This window comes from Podarcis filfolensis (genome assembly GCF_964270895.1).
Source record: "Podarcis filfolensis genome assembly, chromosome: 13".
Lineage (NCBI taxonomy): Eukaryota > Metazoa > Chordata > Lepidosauria > Squamata > Lacertidae > Podarcis > Podarcis filfolensis.
Window position 1 is genome coordinate 2172972 of NC_139615.1, and position 20430 is coordinate 2193401.

At 50.7% G+C, this 20430-nt stretch overlaps 2 protein-coding genes across 10 annotated transcripts in view; one reads left to right on the plus strand and one right to left on the minus strand.

Annotated features, from left to right (window-relative positions):
• TFR2 (transferrin receptor 2) overlaps positions 1-13644 on the plus strand; it is a 241654-nt gene extending 228010 nt beyond the window's left edge. For 4 of the 5 annotated variants that reach the window (XM_083580909.1, XM_083580908.1, XM_083580907.1 and 1 more), the window contains exons 9-20: positions 90-229; positions 1330-1502; positions 1701-1820; positions 3680-3762; positions 4629-4692; positions 6654-6721; positions 8408-8484; positions 9546-9630; positions 10703-10930; positions 11021-11161; positions 12206-12833; positions 13091-13644. In XM_083580909.1, coding sequence (XP_083437035.1) covers positions 90-229; positions 1330-1502; positions 1701-1820; positions 3680-3762; positions 4629-4692; positions 6654-6721; positions 8408-8484; positions 9546-9630; positions 10703-10930; positions 11021-11161; positions 12206-12448 — 1422 coding nt within the window. In that variant the 3' untranslated portion in view covers positions 12449-12833; positions 13091-13644. Of the gene's footprint in view, positions 1-89; positions 230-1329; positions 1503-1700; positions 1821-3679; positions 3763-4628; positions 4693-6653; positions 6722-8407; positions 8485-9545; positions 9631-10702; positions 10931-11020; positions 11162-12205 lie in introns of all 5 variants that reach the window. The other variant, XM_083580910.1, reaches the window with a different exon arrangement.
• A 1887-nt stretch (positions 13645-15531) lies between these two features.
• The window catches only part of LOC310746773 (phosphatidylinositol 4,5-bisphosphate 3-kinase catalytic subunit alpha isoform-like), a 38967-nt gene continuing 34068 nt past the window's right edge, over positions 15532-20430 (minus strand). For all 5 annotated transcript variants that reach the window (XM_083580834.1, XM_083580833.1, XM_083580836.1 and 2 more), the window contains 3 exons: positions 19533-19650; positions 18705-18856; positions 15532-16516 (listed from right to left, as the gene is read on the minus strand). In XM_083580834.1, the coding sequence (XP_083436960.1) occupies positions 16231-16516; positions 18705-18856; positions 19533-19650 (556 nt within the window). In that variant the 3' untranslated portion in view covers positions 15532-16230. The remainder of the gene's footprint in view (positions 16517-18704; positions 18857-19532; positions 19651-20430) is intronic.

Sequence of the window (20430 nt, forward strand, 5' to 3'; positions counted from 1 at the left end):
CTCCCATCGCAGCTAGGATACTGGGATAGACTGCTCCTCATTGTGGAGGCTCCCCTTAAGCGTTCCCAAACCTTCTCTCGCACTCGCAGGTCCACATGGGGGCTGGAGACCCCTACAGCCCCGGCTTCCCTTCGTTCAACCACACCCAGTTCCCTCCGATTCAGTCCTCCGGACTCCCCTCCATCCCCGCACACCCAGTCAGCGCCAACGTGGCCGCCCGCCTGCTCAGGTGAGTTGGGCGGAGGGTTCCTTGAGGGGTGGGGTGCGATGGGAAGCAAACTGGAGGACATGGCTGGGGGGGGTGAATGCAGTCCTCTGGGGCCTCTCTACCTGGCCCTTGGGCCACGCCCCGAGGCCCAGGCCACGCCCCTTCCCCAGATTTGCCCCACCCCCTGCTCAAGTGCTTTTGCTGTGAACATGCCACTTTCCTGCCTAGGTGAAGGTTGGAATGGAGTGTGGGTGTAAAGGGTTGGGGACAAAGAAATATTTGGCATGGAGTGTGTGGGGCATTATAGGGACACGGGTGGCGCTGTGGGTTAAACCACAGAGCCTAGGATTTGCCGATCAGAAGGTCGGCGGTTCGAATCCCCGCAACGGGGTGTGCTCCTGTTGCTCGGTCCCTGCTCCTGCTCACCTAGCAGTTTGAAAGCACGTCCCAGTGCAAGTAGATAAATAGGTACCACTCCGGCGGGAAGGTAAACGGCGTTTCCATGCGCTGCTCTGGTTCGCCAGAAGCGGCTTAGCCATGCTGGCCACATGACCCGGAAGCTGTACGTCGGCGAATAAAGCGAGATGAGCGCCGCAACCCCAGACTGGACCTAATGGTCAGGGGTCCCTTTATCTTTTTATATGGGGCATTAGGGGAGGGGGCGCTACCTCTGGTGAGGGACATGTCATGCTCCTTCTGGGGTAGTTTGGCCATCCGCCAGGGATTCCTTAGCTGGGATTCCTGCATTGCAGCGGGTTGGACTGGATGGCCCCTGGGCAGTGGCGTAGCGTGGGGGGTGCAGGGGGGGCGGGCCGCACCGGGCGCAACATCTGGGGTTAGGGCAAATCCATCGGTTAGGGGGCGCAAATCCACGGGTTAGGGGGCGCAAATCCACGGATTAGGGGCGCAAATTACTTGCCTTGCCCCGGGTGCTGACAACCGACGCTACGCCACTGCCCCTGGGGGTCCCTTCGAACGCTACAATCCTGATTCTGTGATGGTCTCCGGAATCAGCCTGGGGTCCTGGCGGCGCAGCATGGGCAGGGGGAGGTCAGGCGGCCAGCTGCCCCGGCCCTCCCTTGAAAGATCGGCTTGTGGATTCACTAGGGTTCTCCTTGCAGGCAGCTGACAGGCCCCACTGCCCCCCAAGCCTGGATGGGGCGCCTTCCCGACGTCCCATACCGGATCGGACCCGGGGGTCCCGACTTCCAGCTGCAGCTGGGAGTTCAGAACCAAAAGCAATCCGTGATGATCAACAACATCTTCGGGTGCATCGAGGGTAGATTCGAACCTGGTATGTGGTTCCCGGGTTTCCCGGGCAAGAGTTTTGCAGGTGGTGGGAGGTCGGGCGCATGGGTGTTAAGGCGTAGGGTGCTCGGAACTCCCATGTTTTCCGAAAGGGGAAACGATATTTGGGGAGGCTGAACTGCGGATCTCATGCGAAGGGAGCTTTTCCTTTTCACCTCCCTCCATCCATGCCTTGTTTTGCTAGATCATTATGTCATCGTGGGGGCCCAGCGGGATTCCCTGGGTCCGGGGGCCGCCCGTTCCGGAGTGGGCACAGCCATCTTGCTGGAGCTGGCCCGCACTTTCACAGCTATGGTGAGAAACGGTGAGTAGGACTGCTGCAGGAGGGAGGAGCAGTAATGGGAAGTGCATGGAATAGCCATGTAGCTGTAGGAAAAGATGGCTGGCTTAAGAGGGGTGGAAGAAAATATGTGGCTTTGAGGAAGGACCTGATGGGTGGGTGGGTGTGGGGGGGAGAGAGGCGGCCAAGGAACCTGACTGTTACGGTTTTAAGGAAGGGTGTTTTGAAAGTAGCCAAGTAGCATAGCTGTCAACCGTCCCTTATTTGGCGGGAAAGTCCCTTATCCGAGCGCTGTTTCCCGCTGCTGTCCCTTACTGATGATGTCCTTTAAATTTCCCAAGTTTCAAAGGAAGCAGCTCCTCTCCCTCCCTCCCTGCCGGCCAGGGAGGAGGGAGGCTCCAACTGTGTTGCTTGGCTGCGTTGCTCACCCAATAAGGAGTCTGAGAACGACTGGGGGGTGGAGCTTGCATGCCTTGTGCCGATCAAATCGGCCGCCTTGCCTGGGGACTCGCCTTTGCTCAGCGCTTCCCAGCGGAGAGGGGACGTTGGTTTTCCTTGCTGCATCCCCTTTGCCAGGTTGCTGCGCTGTGGGAACCACCGCTTGAGGCTTCGTTTGGCTGCTGGTTGACTAAAATCCCTTATTTTGGCTGCTGATCCCTTATTTTCGAGGCTGCTGGTCCCTTATTTTCAAATCTGTAAGTTGACAGCTATGCCAAGTAGACACCTTGGTTCCACTTAAGACACCTTACCCCACATGTGCCCACTTAACTGCTTCAAATGGGAGCCACATAACACCACGTCTGTGAGAAATCAATCTTTTAGCGTGGCAGCAGCTACTCTATGGAACTCCCTGCCTATTGAAATCAGGCAAGCGCCTTCGCTGGGCTCTTCTTGGCTCCTGCTAGAAACATTTTTATTTAGACAAGCCCATCTAGACATGTAAGATGTCAATATGTGATTTGATCTGTTTATAGTTTATTGTTGCTTTTATCTTTTGAACGTTTCCAAGAGTTCTCTTTCCTGTTTTTACCGATAATTTTATTGTGGTTTTTAAAAATTATTTATTTGGTTTTTCAGATTAAAATTTTACATTCACATATCCAACATACAACATAAAAACAAGATTCCAAGGAATCTCCTGGACTTCTCTCCTCCCCTTTGTGGATCCTATCGTTAATCATTTCCTCCTGCATCTTTTAGAATAATCCAAATCTTTTACCTCTCCATTGTATCCAAAATTCACTACTAAACTACAAGTGATATTCCAATCCTACTAACGATTTTAACTGTTTACAATGGTCTTTAAGATAAGTTATAGATTTCCCCCATTCCTTATTAACATTTTGGCCTTCCTGATTTGTGATTCTTCCTGTCATTTTAGCCATTTCGGCATAATCCATCTACCGTATTTTTTGCTCTATAAGACTCACTTTTTCCCTCCTAAAAAGTAAGGGGAAATGTGTGTGCGTCTTATGGAGCGAATGCAGGCTGCGCAGCTATCCCAGAAGCCAGAACAGCAAGAGGGATTGCTGCTTTCACTGCACAGCGATCCCTCTTGCTGTTCTGGCTTCTGAGATTCAGAATATTTTTTTTCTTGTTTTCCTCCTCCAAAAACTAGGTGCGTCTTGTGGTCTGGTGCGTCTTATAGGGCGAAAAATACGATACTTAATCTGCCCTTCTTCTCTGGTCAGGACTTTATATTCTTTCCATCTCTGGGCCAATAACATCCACGCAGCCGTGGTCACATAAATAAATGATAATTTTATTGTTTTAACCCACTTTGAGGGTTCTTGCTGTGGTTGTTTTACAATCAAGCGGCGTATGGACTTTATGAAACAAATAGTAAGTGAATCTCCATCCCTGTTCTTCCTCAACCACCTTAGGATTCCAGCTCCGGAGAAGTTTGCTCTTTGCCAGTTGGGATGCTGGTGATTTTGGCAGCGTGGGCTCCACCGAGTGGCTTGAGGTGAGCAGGACACTTGAATGAACTGGGGCTTTTAAACAGAAAAGGGGTGCAGGCACCTGGGGTGGGGTTTTTGGGGGGTATTGGATGGATTTCCCCCCTAAATTGATTTTTGAATCCTGAATTTATTGTTATTCACGTTTTACACTGTATTTTATGCTGTTTTTTGTTGCCTCAATTAAGTGTTTTAAATTTGTTGTTAGCCGCCCTGAGCCCGGTTTTCTGAACCGGGAAGGGCGGGGTATAAATAAAATTGTATTATTATTATTATTATTATTATTATTATTATTATTATTCAGAAATCTTGCACATAGCACACCGCAATGGAACGTGGCTGGAATAAAGGTCCAAGAATTAACATTTTTAAAATTCTGGGAAGCTTTTCCTTTTGAGCCTGGAGAAGGGGGGAGGGAGAATCTCTCAGCTGGGTTCAGCCAGACTCTCTTTTGTGCTGTGCTTTCCAGGCTCCGAATCCAGCGGTAAAATGCACATTTTCCCTGGGGAAAGCGACAAAAAAATAAAAAATCCCACTTTGAATGGGAGCTTTAAAACCTGGACCTTTGGCTAGAAATGCAGCGTGAAAGGAAGTGGGACAAGCCCCCCACCCCCATCCCAACCCAGTTCAGGGGAGGGCTCAGCTAAGATCCCTTCATAGCAAGAAAAGGGAAAAGTTGACAGCTATGGATCCCTTCCTGTCATAGAAGGAAGAGTGGCAAGGAGACGTTTTTCACAGAATCATAGAGTTAGAAGGCGACCCCCCGCTCCCCAATTTCCCAATGCCTTGTGCCTCTTGTGGCTGAGTGGTCTTATTCACAAGTCCCTCCAAGCTCAAGCCCACCTCTGTTAAATCCTGCTCCTTCCTTTCCCAGGGCTATCTGACGATGCTGCACCTTAAGGCCGCTGCCTATATCAGCCTGGACAACGTAGTCCTGGGTGAGTGGGGAAAGGAGGGGGCATTATGGGAAGGAATCCAGCAGCATCCATACACCATTGTTGTTGTTTAGTCATTTAGTTGTGTCTGCCTCTTCGTGACCCCCTGGACCAGAGCACGCCAGGCACTCCAGTCTTCCACTGCCTCCCGCAGTTTGGTCAAACTCATGCTGGTAGCTTCGAGAACACTGACCCACCATCTCGTCCTCCGTCGTCCCCTTCTCCTTCTGCCCTCCATCTTTCCCAACATCAGGGTCTTTTCCAGGAAGCTTCTCTTCTCATGAGGTGGCCAAAGTCTTGGAGCCTCAGCTTCAGGATCTGTCCTTCCAGTCAGCGCTCAGGGCTGATTTCCTTCAGAATGGAGAGGTTGGATCTTCTTGCAGTCCATGGGACTCTCAAGAGTCTCCTCCAGCACCAGAATTCAAAAGCATCCATTCTTTGGCGATCAGCCTTCTTTATAGTCCAGCTTTCACTTCCATACATCACTACATCACTATAACACCATTATACAAGTCCATGGCGCGTTTGGAATAACTGTGTACAGTTCCGGTCACCTCACCTTAAAAGGGATGTTGCAGAGTTGGGAGAAGTTCAGAAAGGGGCAACCAAAACAGTCAAGGGCAGGGGTAGGCAAACTAGGGCCCGGGGACTGGATGCGGCCCAATCGCCTTCTCAATCCAGCCCGTGGACAGTCCGGGAATCAGCGTGTTTTTACATGGGTAGAATGTGTGCTTTTATTTAAAATGCATCTCTGGGTTATTTGTGGGGCCTGCCTAGTGTTTTTACATGAGTAGAATGTGTGCTTTTATTATTTCAAATGCATCTCTGGGTTATTTGTAGGGCATAGGAATTTGTTCATTTTTTACTTCAAAATATAGTCCAGCCCCCCACATGGCCTGAGGGACGGTGGACCGGCTCACTGCTAAAAAAGGTTGCTGACCCCTGGTCAAGGGGATGGGAAAAGTCCCTCATGAGGAAATATTGCAGCATTTGGGACTTTTCTCTAAATGAGACCATTGAGCTCCATCTAAACGAGATCACTGACTGAGGCCCATCTAGCTCAGCAATGCCTACTCAGACTGGCAGCAGCGACTCTCCAGGGTTTGAGGCAGGGCTCTGCTACCTGGAGACGCCAACCCTGGACTGAGCCTGGGCAGAGCTGCTGCTGAGCTACGAAGGAGCAGAGAGGATCTGGCCTTTTGCAAGAGAGGGCAAGGGGGGATTTGAAGAAAGGAGAAGGGAGCTGGGGAGATAAGAGGGGCAGTGTGATAATGTTCATAAGCGTACCAACCAAGCACGTACATAGATCAGCACAGGAAGACCGACCCGAAACCATTTTGATTCCTAAACTGAGCAAATTATTTCTCAGCAAGGTCAAAGTGGGAAACCTCCCCATTGTCTCTTTCCTCACAAATCCTGTCTTAAGGGCACATTTAAGATATGAATAGGGTGTGAGCCTGTGACCTGGCCCAGGAACTAAGTATTTATCACTACAAAAGAATGGCCAGGCTCCCCGGGCAATCCAATCAAGTAACCTGCCAGACAGGAGATAAACAACGACAGGAGAAAAACAACATTCAAATTTCTGTTTTAGACCGTCTTTTCGGTGATGTAGGTATGATGTATGGAGGGATGGTCTTGAGCTCCAGGGCAGGGAATTTAAAATGTGTATATAAGGGCAGGCACACCTTGGTTCTGGGTCCTCCTTCTGTCCTGCGTGTGAAGGGAGCACCCTGTTGCAACAGATCAATAAAGATCAAGCTTACTAGCTGCTTTGCTTCTCAGTATTCTCTGGTTGGCGTCTGTTATCTTCTCCTACCAATAGGGAACCTATGTAAGGACTCTATATGGGCTCTTGGGTACCCCATAAGGGAAAAGGGCAATTTTTGTTTACAACAGCAGAGATGTGGGGTGGAGAGTCTTGAAGCTGGTGCTCAGCCTCTGTCTTCTCTCCCACCCTCCAGGAGACGACAAATTCTTCGCCAAGACCAGCCCTGCACTTGTCGGCCTCATCGAAAGCATCATTAAGCAGGTAAGCCCAGTTCCCCCCACCCTGCCAGGGCTCTGGGGTCTGGAGCAGCTGGACTTGGGGGGAGGGGGCTCCAGGGTTCCCAGGGAGGGGGGCAGGATGGGGAGGGTGGCACGGCAGATGAGTTATGGGGTGCCTGGGATGGGAAGGTGGTAGGGAGCCTAGACTCCTAGGTTTTCCGAACAGCGGTTCAAGATTTAGAAAGTAACGCGGTGGACATCCAGTGGAGCTGAGCGTTGGAAGATACAGGTAAAAGAAGTCCTTCTGCGAGATTAATCGGAAGTCAATTTTAAATTTCTTCTCTATAAGTTTTATAATTGCGTTCAGTATCAGGAGCATATATGATGATAATTATATTAATCTTGCATCTTATAGTGTGGCGGTTTGATTTTTCTGTTATTTGTTTAATTGTATTTTGTTTACTTGTATGTACATCTGTTCTCACAAATGTATTTATTTTAAATTAATAAAGATGCATTTTTAAAAAAGGAAGTCCTTCTGCATGCAGCACACAGTTAGACAGTGGAACTCCCTCCCACAGGATTTGAAAGAGGATTGGGCAAATGCATGGAGATGGAGAGGGCTATCAATGGCACATGCAGCTGCTGGGTGACCTTGGGCCAGTCACCCTTCTCTGAAGTCTCTCAGCCCCACTCACCTCACAGAGTGTTTGTTGTGGGGGAGGAAGGGAAAGGAGAATGTGAGCCGCTTTGAGACTCCTGAAGGGGAGTGAAAGGCGGGATATCAAATCCAAACTCCTCTTCTACTAGCCAGGATGGCTGTGCTGTGCTCTGCCTTCAAGGACGCGATGTTTCTGAATCCCAGTTGCTGGAAACCACAAGAGAGAAGAGGTCTCTTGTGCTCGGATCCTGCCCGCAGGCTTCCCATAAAGGGCACCTGGATGGCCCTGTGAGAATAGGATACTGGGCTGGCTGGGCTGTTGGCCTGATCCAGCAGGGCTTATCTTCTGTTCTTAGTTATCATATTTTTCGCTCCATAAAAGGCACCTTTTTCTTCCTAAAAAGTAAGGGGAAATGTCTGTGCGTCTTATGGAGCAAATGCGTGGTCCCTGGAGCCGAATTGCCCAGGGGCAAAAAGCAGATCGTGCTCTTCCTTTTGAAAGAGGGAAGGGGGTGTTGAAACAAAGCCGCTGATCGGGGAGAGAGATAAGGGAGGCTAGAGATAAAGGAGGCTGCCTGGGAGGGGGGAGGTAAGGACAGCAAACTTGCAAAGGGGGGAAACAGGAAGACTAAAGCAATGAGGAGAGAAATGAGAAGAAAAGGAGGAGCAAAAAACTGCTCCAGGCTAAGGAAAAGACACTAAGGCAAACAAGAGGGAAGGGGATGTTGAAAGGAAACAGCTGATTGGTGGGATCGGGAGAGAGATAAGGGTGGAGGCTGCCTGGGAGGGGGGAGGTAAAAGCCCATGGATCCTCAGGATTTTTGCATTGGGTCACCCCAAATTCACCATCAGATCACATGTCTGTGGCCACAGCATGAGCCACAAAAATCTTACATCCACTGTTTCGTTCAGAATATTTTTTCCCCTTGTTTTCCTCTAAAAACTAGGTGCGTCTTATGGTCAGGTTCGTCTTATGGAGGGAAAAATACGGTAGTTTTCTAATTTACAGGTTTGGAGGCAGGCAGGGTTGACCCTTTGCCTCCTGGTCTCTTTCTCTCTCTCCTGCAGGTGGACAGCCCCAGCCGCAGTGGGCAAAGCATCTTCGGCCAGGTGACCGAACAGGGTCAGCGCTGGGAGACGGAGGTGTAAGAGCTCACAGTCTTGGTCTTTGACTTCCCCTTCCAACCCTTCTTGCTATTTATTTATTTACTTACTTATTGCATTGATACCTCACATTTTCCTCCATAATGCTCAAGATGACTTATGTCATGTAATCCTCAAAACAACCCTGTAAGGTAGGTCAAGCTGAGAGTGAGGGATTGGCCCCTTAGGTCACACTCAGTGAGCTTCATAGCCTAGAGGGGGAATTCGAACCCAGGTCTGCCCCTCCAGCTGCTCCTCTGAGCTTCTTTTCAGCTGAGCCGGGGCTGAGCCCTGATATCTGTCTCAACGGTTGGGTCTATGTTATGCACTGAGTTGAATAGGATCCAAAAGGCAGCAGTCTGATTGGTCCTAGAACAATAGGATTCAGAATGCAGCAGTCTGATTGGTCCTAGAACAATAGGATCCAAACTGCAGCAGTCTGATTGGTCCTAGAACAATAGGATTCAGAATGCAACAGTCTGATTGGTCCTAGAACAATAGGGTCCAGAATGCAACAGTCTGATTGGTCCTAGAACAATGCAGCAGTCTGATTGGTCCGCAGAAACCACCCAATCCAGTTCCAGGTGGAAATGAATCCGCAACCTGATTGGCCTACAGGTGAATCCCAGAATTAGCCAATCACGTGGGGCCCATTGTGTAAATAATGTATATAAAGCAGACATTCTGGGGGAACTTCCATTCCTCCTCACCACTACGAGCTGAATAAAGAGCATGAAATCCACTCTCTACTCCGAGCATATTTCAGTCTAGCATCTAGAAAGCTGCAAGTAATGATGATTTAAAAAGAGAAAGTTGGTGCCTCTGAGCATATACCGAATAACCAAACCCACGCACCCCACCACCAAGTTTTGTCTTTGTATGAGCCACGCTAAGAGTCGAATAACAATGTGGCTGTCAAAAAAGATGGCTGCTTTAAAACAGGATGGGAACAAACGCACGAAGGGGTACTAAAACTCCATACAATATACCGTATCCCTTCATTTCCCTTCTACTCTTATTGACTCTTTTAACAGTTTTATTCTTATGCTCTCCTTTATGTCAGAATCCGCCCCCTTCCCATGGACAGCAGCGCCTTCGCCTTCACCTCCTTTGGGGGGGTCCCTGCTGTGGAATTCTCCTTTGCCGAGGTGAGAGCCCCAACCCGTTTTGTCTCAGTCCAGGGTTCACCTTCGTGGGGAGGAACAATGGGCTGCTTGGGAACTTAGAGGGAACGCCGTGGTGTGGAAGGAAACGGCGAGCATTACAGTAATCCCTTTTCACACTCACGGAAACCCAATGAATCTGAATGTTGGAAGATTCGGGACCGATAAAAGAATCTTCAGAAAAGTTGCGGGATTTCAGCAGGAAATGCAAATTGGAAACAAAGCCCCAAAACGTCCACAGTTACAAACAGCATTGAAAGCAGAGTTGTGGTCTAACCGCCCCATTAACATCGTGAGCACAAGTTGTCCTGAATGCGGAATAAAAAGGATCTCTAAAAAATAGGGAGGTGAGGTGATACGGAACACAGTTCTTTTTATTCCTTGCTGCCACTGACTGCACATTTGCAAGAGCAATCTCGCCACCCTCTTATGCCCCTAGACCAGCGGTTCTCAACCTGTGGGTCCCCAGATGTTGTTGGACTACAACTCCCATCATCCCTGAGCTCTGGCCTTGCTAGCTGTTAGTTTCTGTTCTTATCGCTGTGCAGCTGCGTGGAGACGCAGGACTCTGTTTACATTCCAGAGACCTTCAAGTCTCACGGGAAAGGGAGACGGGATGTGACGTTAGTGGTTTCCTGTTTCCTTTGTTCAGTTGCTCTCTGCTTTCATAGAGAGAGGGTGCCTTTTCTGTTCTGCGTAGTTTAGAAATAAAACTCTTTACGGTGTAGCCAAACCTCTCGTCTCTTCCCTGCGCTGGGAACCCTGCTGGATAGAATGTGCTTGAGGCCTTATCAAAGTCTCAGGTCATTAAACATGTCGGAGGTGATTTCAAAGGCTCGGCTTGGGGGAAGATGAGGCCCTATCGGCTTGGCCGAGCGGAGTTCCGACACTAGCTAGGGGTGATGGGAGTTGTAGTTCAGCAACATCTGGGGACCCACAGGTTGAGAAAGGCTGTGGACACACATGCACCTCCCCACAAGCGCAATTTTACCCCAGTTCTCCACTTCCTGGAGCCTCACCGACACCCCTCGACCTCCGTGTCGTTCTCTGCCCGCAGGACTCCCGCCGCTACCCGTTCCTCAACACCATGGCCGACACTTACGACAACCTCAACCGGGCTCTCTACGGGCGCCTGCCGGCTGTGGCCAAGACAGTGGCCGAGGTGGTGGGCCACTTGCTCATCAAGCTGACGCACGACCACCTCCTGCCCCTCGACTACTGGTGCTACGGGGACGTCCTCTTGGAGCACATCGCTCGCTTCAACGAATACACGGCGCTGCTGAAGGTAAAGCCTGCCTTGCGCCCCTCCCCAGAAAAAAAAAACAAAACACCCCGTCTTTTAAAAGGCTTCAACCTCTCCGCTTGCTTCCGCCAGAGCCGAGGGCTGACCCTGCAATGGATGTACTCGGCCAGAGGCGATTACATGCGCGCGGCGGACAAGCTACGCAAGGAAATCTACAGCTCCGAGGAGCAGAACGAGAGGCTCCTGCGCATGTATAACGTCCGCATAATGCGGGTGAGGCGAGGCAGAGGCGTGGGGCGGACGGCAAGGGGGCTGCTATTTGTCCTAACCTCTTTCCCCACCCACCCTGATAGCATGGCTATTCCCTGTGTAAAGAAGGTAAAGGGCCCCTGACCATTAGGTCCAGTTGCGGCCGACTCTGGGGTTGCGGCGCTCATCTTGCTTTACTGGCTAAGGGAGCCGGTGTCCAGCTTCCGGGTCGTGTGGCCAGCAGGACTAAGCCGCTTCTGGTGAACCAGAGCAGCGCACGGAAACACCGTTTACCTTCCCGCCTGAGTGGAACCTATTGATCTACTTGCACTTTGACGGGCTTTTGAACTGCTAGGTTGGCAGGAGCAGGGACTGAGCTTCAGGAGCTCACCCTGTCGCGGGGATTCGAACTGCCGACCTTCGGCAAGTCCTAGGCTCTGTGGTTTAACCCCACAGCACCACCTGCGTCCCTTTATTCCCTGCGTATGGCCCATGATTAGTAACCTAGAGAAAGGAAGGGAAAGCCCAGGGACCCAGGTCTCGCTGTCTGGCCCTCGGATCTCTCTCGGGGCCACCACTCCCTGTCCCTAGCCTTGCTTTTGCCCCTCCTTGAGTGTTTCTGCCTGGCTAAGATGTGTCCCTGAGCTCTTGAAGTGCCTGGATGGCATGTCTGTAGAAACCGTACGAGTTGCTGTTCTGCCCCTGGCACTGCCTGCCAGTGACTTGTGGCCTCCGGAAGGTTGCGCAGAAGGAGAAGGGAACATGGCCCTCGGCCTGGACCTGGCACAATGGCCCCCTCAATGCACCAAACCTTCCCTTTCTTTCTTGCCACCAGGGTAGCTTGCGGGAAGCTCTCTTGTGTGGGAAAGCAGAGTTTTAGTTATCCTGGATTAGTTATCCTGGAATTAAAGGAGCAGCCTTTTGCAGAGGATGCTTCTGTGCCCTCTGCCCTTCCTCCCCAGTTCACCAGCTCTTGCCCAGTACAGACGGGGTTCTGCTAGTTTTTTGGGGACTGCTGTGGACTTTGGGTATCTTTGCTCCACTAACGGCTCCCCCTCTCTGCCCCAGGTGGAATTCTACTTCCTCTCCCAGTACGTGGCGGTCACGGAGACCCCGTTCCGGCACATCTTGCACGGCCGGGGGGCCCACACCGTCAAGGCCCTGCTGGAGCACGTCAGCCTCTTGCGGGAGGCTCCCCAGAGTTTCGACGAGGTCCTCTTCCGCCGCCAGCTGGCATTTGTCACTTGGACGCTCCAGGGGGCGGCCAATGCCCTGAGTGGAGACGTCTGGAACATCGACAACAATTTCTAAACACGTAAAAAGGGGGGGCCCTCTCATCCCCAGAGCTGAAACGAACTTTTTGAATGCATTTCCAAAAAGCGGAAAAATGTAATCTGAGCCATGAAATCCCCACCCCTGAAGAATTGTCTAGAATCCACCAGCATCCGTAATTGGGAATGTTGCAACACACTTCAGTTATGCAGAAAGTGCATTTTAAGGCGGATTCTAATCCTGCGCAGCCAAAATTTGTTTCAGCTCTACCTCCTTTTATTCTCCTCTCTGCTGGAATCATAGAATTACAGAGTTGGGACCCCTGAGGGTCATCTAATCCACCCCCCTCCTGCAATGCAGGAATCACAGCTTGATCTTCTCTTTGCCTGTTCTGAATTTATCGGTGGCAAAGGCTCACTATACCGTATTTTTCGCTCTATAAGACGCACCAGACCACAAGACGCACCTAGTTTTTGGAGGAGGAAAGCAAGAAAAAAAATATTCTGAATCTCAGAAGCCAGAACAGCAAGAGGGATCACTGTGCAGCGAAAGCAGCAATCCCTCTTGCTGTTCTGGCTTCTGGGATAGCTGCGCAGCCTGCATTCGCTCCATAAGAGGCACACACATTTCCCCTTACTTTTTAGGAGGGAAAAAGTGAGTCTTATAGAGCAAAAAATACAGTAAATTGCCCACGTCCTGCCACACAAGTGGAGAGGAGGCTATGGTTGTATTTCCCTGACTTAACTGCCTGACTTACACCCTTGTTCCTTTCCCCTCCCTTCTCCTCCTTCTAATTTATCAGCAGCAGTGTCTGCTATAAATTGAATTGATTTATTGCTATGTAATAGAGCGAAATCCTGCGCTTCACATTCACCCTTTACCCGGCACCCGTCTTAATTGTTCCCCGTATTCCGGTTTCTTCAGCGCCCCTTTGCTGACTCCCAGCTCCCTCGCTTCAATATTTATCAGTTGCACTGATGACTATGTCAGCCTTTCCCAACTTGGCGCCCGCCAGATGTTTGGCACTACAACTCCCAACAGCCCTGCCTGTGCAATGCCGAGCCTGATGGGAGTTGTAGTCCAAAATGTCTGCTTAAGAGCGCTGGGTTTCCTGAAGGCTGCCATAAATGTTTATTGCTATGCGATATGATGAAAATCCGCCCTACCTCATGAATAAGAACCAAAGCCTTGTTAATTTATCAGTGGCAAAGATCACTATAAATTATTTCTTGTTACGTTTGCATGGTTCTTTGTCCAGCGACTTTATTGTCCAGCTCATCAAGTGGACAAACACACGGATGGAATTGAGTCGTACAATCGTAGAATTGCTCATCTAGTCCAACTGCAGGAATCACAACTAAATAATTCCTGTTTGATGACAGACAAGAACAGGATCAGAGGCGAGTTTGAAAATGGGACAAGTGTTACTTTACGGTCGTTATTCTGAGATACCAAGACCAGTTTTTAGGAATCTCAGTGTCCCTCAACCACCGATTGCTGACAAATACCGTGTCATCAGCAGCTCATTGCATTTCTCCAGGGATCCCAGAATCCCACCCACCAGAAATAAGCAGCCCTCTGTCACTATGAGAAAGAGCTGAGCTTTTCCTGATCTTGCCAAGACTCTTGTTCAGCCTTTGCAAACCCGCATTTTAAAACTACAACTCCCATCAGCTCCAGCCTATTTGTGAATTTAGAGACTAGTTATCCCACTATACCTGTTGCCAAGGGGGGGGGGGGGACCAGGCTGTTGAGCTCCTGTGTCTGAGAAGATTTAATGGGCTGCTTTGGGGGGCTCAGCGCTAAATTTTATACTACCTGCTCATAGTTACAGAGCAAAGTGTGGTGAGTTTAAGTTAGCAGCCCTGATGCCTAGTCACCCAAGGAGGTTTTGGGGGGAAGTGGGCTAGGAGAGGGTGTCAGGGCCCCTAGATGGGGCGACTGTCTTTTTGGGGACCCCCCCCAAAGGCTGAAGCACAAGAGGGGGCAGGAACTGGAGTCAAGGGGCTGGGAATGTTGCCAAAGTGTGTGTAAAATTGTGCAGCGCCATCAGGGTGGGTGAGAAATAGTACGAAACACATTTTCCTTTGGCACTAAATACATTTTCTGTTGCCACTTACCCACACCACCAGCGAAAGAGAGCAAAATCCTCCAGATTGCGATTTTAGAAGATGGCGCTCAAAGAAAGAGAGTTCCTCAAGCTCCTTTTCTCTGCTGTCCTTGCAAGGTCAGTGCTTCCTTCTCAGACGCACAAACACGCCGACACATTCGTGCTCTCGGTCTGCCCATACTGCTAACACAGCATTTGCCGACCAGGAGCCCTCCAGACATTTTGGACTACAACTCCCATCAGCCCCAGACAGCACATGCTCCGGACATCATTTGTGGTGCGGAGAGAGGTGGTTTTCCTGCCTCCACCCCCATAATAGTAATAATAATAATTTATTATTTATACCCCGCCCATCTGGCTGGGTTTCCCCAGCCACTCTGGGTAGCTTCCAACCGAATATTAAAAACAATACAGCATCAAACATTAAAAACATCCCTAAATAGGGCCGCCTCCAGCTGTCTTCTAAAAGTCTGGTAGTTGTTTTTCTCTTTGAAATCTGATGGGAGGGCATTCCACAGGGCGGGCGCCATCACCGAGAAGGCCCTGTACCTGGTTCCCTGTAACCTCACTTCTCGCAATTGAGGGAACCGCCAGAAGGCCCTCGGAGCTGGACCTCAGCGTCCGGGCAGAATGATGGGGGTGGAGACGCTCCTTCAGGTCTACTGGGCCTTTGAGGCCGTTTAGGGCTTTCAAGGTCAGCACCAACACTTTGAATTGTGCTCGGAAACCTACTGGGAGTCAATGTAGGTCTTTCAGGACCGGTGTTATATGGTCTTGGCGGCCGCTCCCAGTCACTAGTCTAGCTGCCACATTCTGGATTAACTGCAAATTAACTTGGGGGTCGTGCTGTGAGATCAACAGGCAGGTGGTTTGGGGCAGACAGAAAGAACTGCATCCTCCTTTGCACAGAATTAACCCAATGAACTGCTTCACACAAGGCAATTCCTAAAGCCTTTGTAATCCAAGTTGGAATCACTGCTATTCTTGTTCTCCGTTTCCAACCAATACTCTCTTTTTCAAAATTTTATTTGAAAAAAAAGAAGAGAGAAAATAACCATTATTTTTTTTGTTTCCTTTCCAACCCTGGACATTTTTTTTTTCAAGTATTGCCACTTTCTGCCCATTTCCCCCACAGTAAAACCCCCTCCCCTCGACCACACTCCCCTCTCCACCTCCCTCTCCCCGTTTTCTGCCAAGGAGGGGGAGAGAAGGGCAGTGGGGGGCAATTCAAGTATAAACCTGCCTGGAGGGCAGAGCGGAAGGGTGTCTCCTGTTTTAGCCCCCAATGTGAAAAGTGGGGAAGAGAATTTCAAATTTGGTGAAAGGGTGGGAGAAACACACACGCATACACACTTCCGGGAGGGAAAGGGGTCCATTTCCATGCCTACATCTCTACCACCTGCAGAAGGCAACTGGTCCCCGCTTCCTGCCCCCCAACCTCTCTCAACCTTAAGACCCCTTACCCCCAATGCAGGGGGCTGGGCGACCCTCTCCCCTCCCTTTCCTCCCTTCCTCGCGTCCTGCAAGGCACACCAGCGCTCCTGGATCCTCTCCCTGCCGGTCCCGAGAGGGGATCAGGAATCCAGTTGCCCGAGTTCACATAGGGCTCCCTGCCCCCTTGCCTTGGTAGCCCCGTCAGTGCTCCCGGATCCTCTCCCTGCCGCTCTGGAGGGCCGGCGTTTCCTCTCTCCCCGGTGGCGGAGGGTCCTTGTCAGTCGTGGCCGGCCTCGCTGAGGGGCATGTGGCGGATGGTGTGGAAGATCCAGTCCATCTTGGTGGTCCAGCCGCCGTGGTGGGCCTCGTTCATCTGCTTGGTGAAGTACTCCAGCGCCTCCTGCTCCGACTTGTCCAGCGCCAGGGTCTTGCGCAGGTAGGCCACGTCGTCAAAGGACTGCAGCTCCGGCATCCCCGAGCCCAGCATCATGGAGAAGAGGTTGATGAGCAGGTTGGCGTGCTGGCGGATGGTCAGGTAGGCTTTGTAGCACATCTCCTGGAACCTGGGAGGGAGGGAGCAGGGCCTTGACATGTTGGGAGGCTCAGGGCAGATAAGACGTCGTCACAACTGTGGAACTCCCTGCCACTGGAGGCAATGATGGTTACCGACTTAAAGGTAAAGGGACCCCTGACCATTAGGTCCAGTCGTGGCCGACTCTGGGGTTGCGGCGCTCATCTCGCTTTATTGGCCGAGGGAGCCAGCGTACAGCTTCTGGGTCATGTGGCCAGCAGGACTAAGACGCTTCTGGCAAACCAGAGCAGCGCACGGAAGCGCTGTTTACCTTCCTGCCGGAGTGGTACCTGTTTATCTACTTGCCCTTTGACGTTCTAGGTTGGCAGGAGCAGGGACTGAGCTACGGGAGCTCACCCCGTCGCGGGGATTCGAACCGCCGACCTTCTGATCGGCAAGTCCTAGGCTCTGGTTTAACCCACAGCGCCACCCGCGTCCTGGTTACCGACTTACATGGCTATAAAAGAGGGTTAGACTAATTCATGGAGGAGGAGGAGGCTATTGATGGCCTCTAGGCAAGATGCCTCCACTGTTGGAGACAGAATGCTTTGGAATATTTCCGAAGTTTGCGTGTACACATGTGCATCTGGCACAGAGCTTTCCGAACTCTTCATGTTCGCGACACACTTTTTAGGCGTGCATCATTTCGCGACACAGTGATTCAGTTTTACTAGCAAACCGGAGGTCAAACTAACCCCTTTCCAGCCCCGGGGGGAGCGCAGGGAGCGTTCACGAGACATACCTGCACACTGCGGCCGACACACTAACATAGCGCGACGCACAGTTCGGAAAGCTCTGCTCTAGTGCGTTGTTCAAGATTCATTTGGAATTAAAAGATGTGATCTTTGAACGCTCTCTCAAATGCAGATTGGAACTTACCGTATTTTTCGCCCCATAGGACGCACCTAGTTTTTTGGGGGGGAAATAAAGAAAAAAAAATTGGCGCCGGGCTCCGGAGGGATGCGCAGAGTTGCACGGAGCCCGGGAGGGCAGGCAGCTGTATGTGTGTGTGTGTGTGTGTGTATATATATATATATATATATATATATATATATATATACTGTCGCTATATCTGAATTGTCTCTGTTGTACCCAATTGCAATTCACTTGTGTTTTATGATTTTCTTGATATTGTAAGTGACCCGGAACTGGTCTGTGACCATAATAATAAAATCCATTCATTCATCTGTGCTGTTAACCACAATGGCTGCGTTCTCCCGCCATGGTCAGACGCAGGATAGCTCTAGGAATCACAAGCAGGGAGAGTGTCCCTGTGACTGTGAGGTCCTGAATGCGGGCTTCCCTTTGGGGAATCTGGCTGGCCACTGCAAGAATAGGATGCTGGACTGGATGGGGTCCCTTGGGCCTGATCCAGCAGCCAGGCTCAAGTGCATAAGTGTGCAAGGGGGAAAGTAGAAGGGAGGAGCAAACTGGGGAGGAAAACCAGTGTTTGCTGCAAAGGCGGGTGTGTGTGCCATTTGAAGTGTGAAATCCCAGTTCATGGTGTGTGTGTGTGTGTGTGTGGCTGCTGTACACAGCTGAACGCTGCAGAAGTGATGCCATTCTTGAAAAGGGGGGTGTAATTGGGGGAGGAAGACAGGCGTGCCTGGCGTGCTCTGGTCCAGGGGGTCACAAAGAGCCGGACACGACTAAACAACAAACAATTGGGGGAGGGGGTCCTTGTCTCTGTGGTTTGGGGGAAGGGAGTGTGGGGAAGCCAGATTCCGAAATTTTGAGTGATGCTGTGGGCGAAGGATGCCTAGTTTGTGTTGTTTTCAGGTGGTGGGGAAGTGAAGGGTTTCCCAGCAAGTTATCAGGAGACGTGTGGCCATACAAATAAAGATGTACTCGATGGATGAAAGGATATATGACGTCTGACATGACTGAGAATCGGAGAGCCAGAGACGGAGAACTTTAAAGCGTTAAAATCAAGATGTGGACATATGAGATCAACGAGGAGAGGCAAGATTGAGATTTGGAGCTATGCTTTAAGGTCCAGACTATGGGAAGTCCCGAAAAATTAATAATTGGATGATAATTTGGTCTTTTTTTAGTTTTTTATTTTAATTGGATTATGATTTGATATGTTAATTGGATGTTTTTTATTGGAAAATAAATAAAAATGATTTAACAAAACAAAAAAAAAGGAGACGTGTGGCCGAAGGCTGCCCATCTCATACCTCTCAAACTCTTTGGTCTTGGTACACTCCTGCACCCCTTTGCTGATGACGATGAGGAAGTCCTGGGTGAGGACGAAGGGGACTCGCTCCCGCTTGTAGCCAAACTTCTTCTTCTTGTGGTCCAGGAAATGGCCAAAGTCAATGTGGAACAGCTGGTGGGGAAGGCAGCGAGGTGGCACAGAAAGAGAGAGAAGAAGAAGAAGAGGAGTTTGGATTTGATATCCTGCCTTTCACTCCCCTTCAGGAGTCTCAAAGCGGCTCACATTCTCCTTTCCCTTCCTCCCCCACAACAAACACTCTGTGAGGTGAGTGGGGCTGAGAGACTTCAGAGAAGTGGGACTGGCCCAAGGTCACCCAGCAGCTGCAGGTGGAGGAGTGGAGACGCGAACCCGGTTCCCCAGATTACAAGACTGCACCACACTGGCTCTCAGAGAGAGAGAAGGGGAGGAATTTGTCACTGTTGCTTGTTTTCCTGGGACAAAGCCCGTGGGTGGGAGGGAAGTGCGCGCATTTGTGTAACTATTATTATTATTATTATTATTATTATTATTATTATTATTATTATTATTTATACCCTGCCCATCTGGCTGGGTTTCCCCAGCCACTCTGGGCGGCTTCCAACAAAATATTAAAATACAATAGTCTATTAAACATTAAAAGCTTCCCTAAACAGGGCTGCCTTCAGATGTCTTCTAAAAGTCTGGTAGTTGTTCTTCTCTTTGACATCTGGTGGGAGGGCGTTCCACAGGGCGGGGCCACCACCGAGAAGGCCCTACGCCTGGTTCTCTGTAACTTGGCTTCTCGCAGCGAGTACAGAAAACCACTCACCTGCCCATCGTCCTTGACCATGATGTTGCTGTTGTGGCGGTCCCCGATGCCCAGGATGAAGGTGGCGACGCAGTAACCGGCGCAGGAACGCGTGAAGAGGTCAATGGCAGCGTCATAGCTGGATCCAGGAAGGAGGGAAACGTTAGCACAAAGGGCCTTGCTGAACTCTGCACACACCAGGATTAGAAGCCACTTTACACCGAGTAAGACCATTGGTCCGTCTTGTTCAGTGTTGTCTACTCTGACTGGCAGCTGTGGCTCTCCAGGGAATCTTTCCCAGATGCCAGGGATGGAACCTACAACCTTCTCCGTGCAGAAGCTATGAGCCAGGGCAGCCCTTCTTCCTCATTGCCTCACCCCAGTCTCTCCTCTGGTATCCATGCCTCATGCCCCCCGCGGATCCCAAAGCCCTTTTAGCAAATTCTCCCCACACGTGGAACGTTGGCAACCTTGTCCTGCGCCATAGAGAGACCTGTATCAAACATACCAGTCCTTCCCTTCCTGGAGGGGGAGCAAGACCCACAAAACCCCTCACTTCTTCCTGACCCACAGCTGGCCGCCGCTGCCACCCTGCTGGTTGCTGGTTTGCTTCTGGGCCCAATTCCTGCTGCTCACGTTTAAAGCCCAAAGTGACCCAGGCCCCCAAACGCTGAAAGGCAACCCCCTCCTCCTTCCCTGCAGACCCTCTCAAGTGTGAATACCAGCAGAGCGGGCTCTCTTGGTAGTTCTAGGTAAAGGTCAAAGGACCCCTGACCATTAGGTCCAGTCGTGACCGACTCTGGGGTTGCGTGAACATCTCGCTCTATAGGCCGAGGGAGCTGGCCTTTGTCTGCAGACAGTTTCCGGGTCATGTGACCAGCATGACTAAGCCGCTTCTGGCGAACCAGAGCAGCGCATG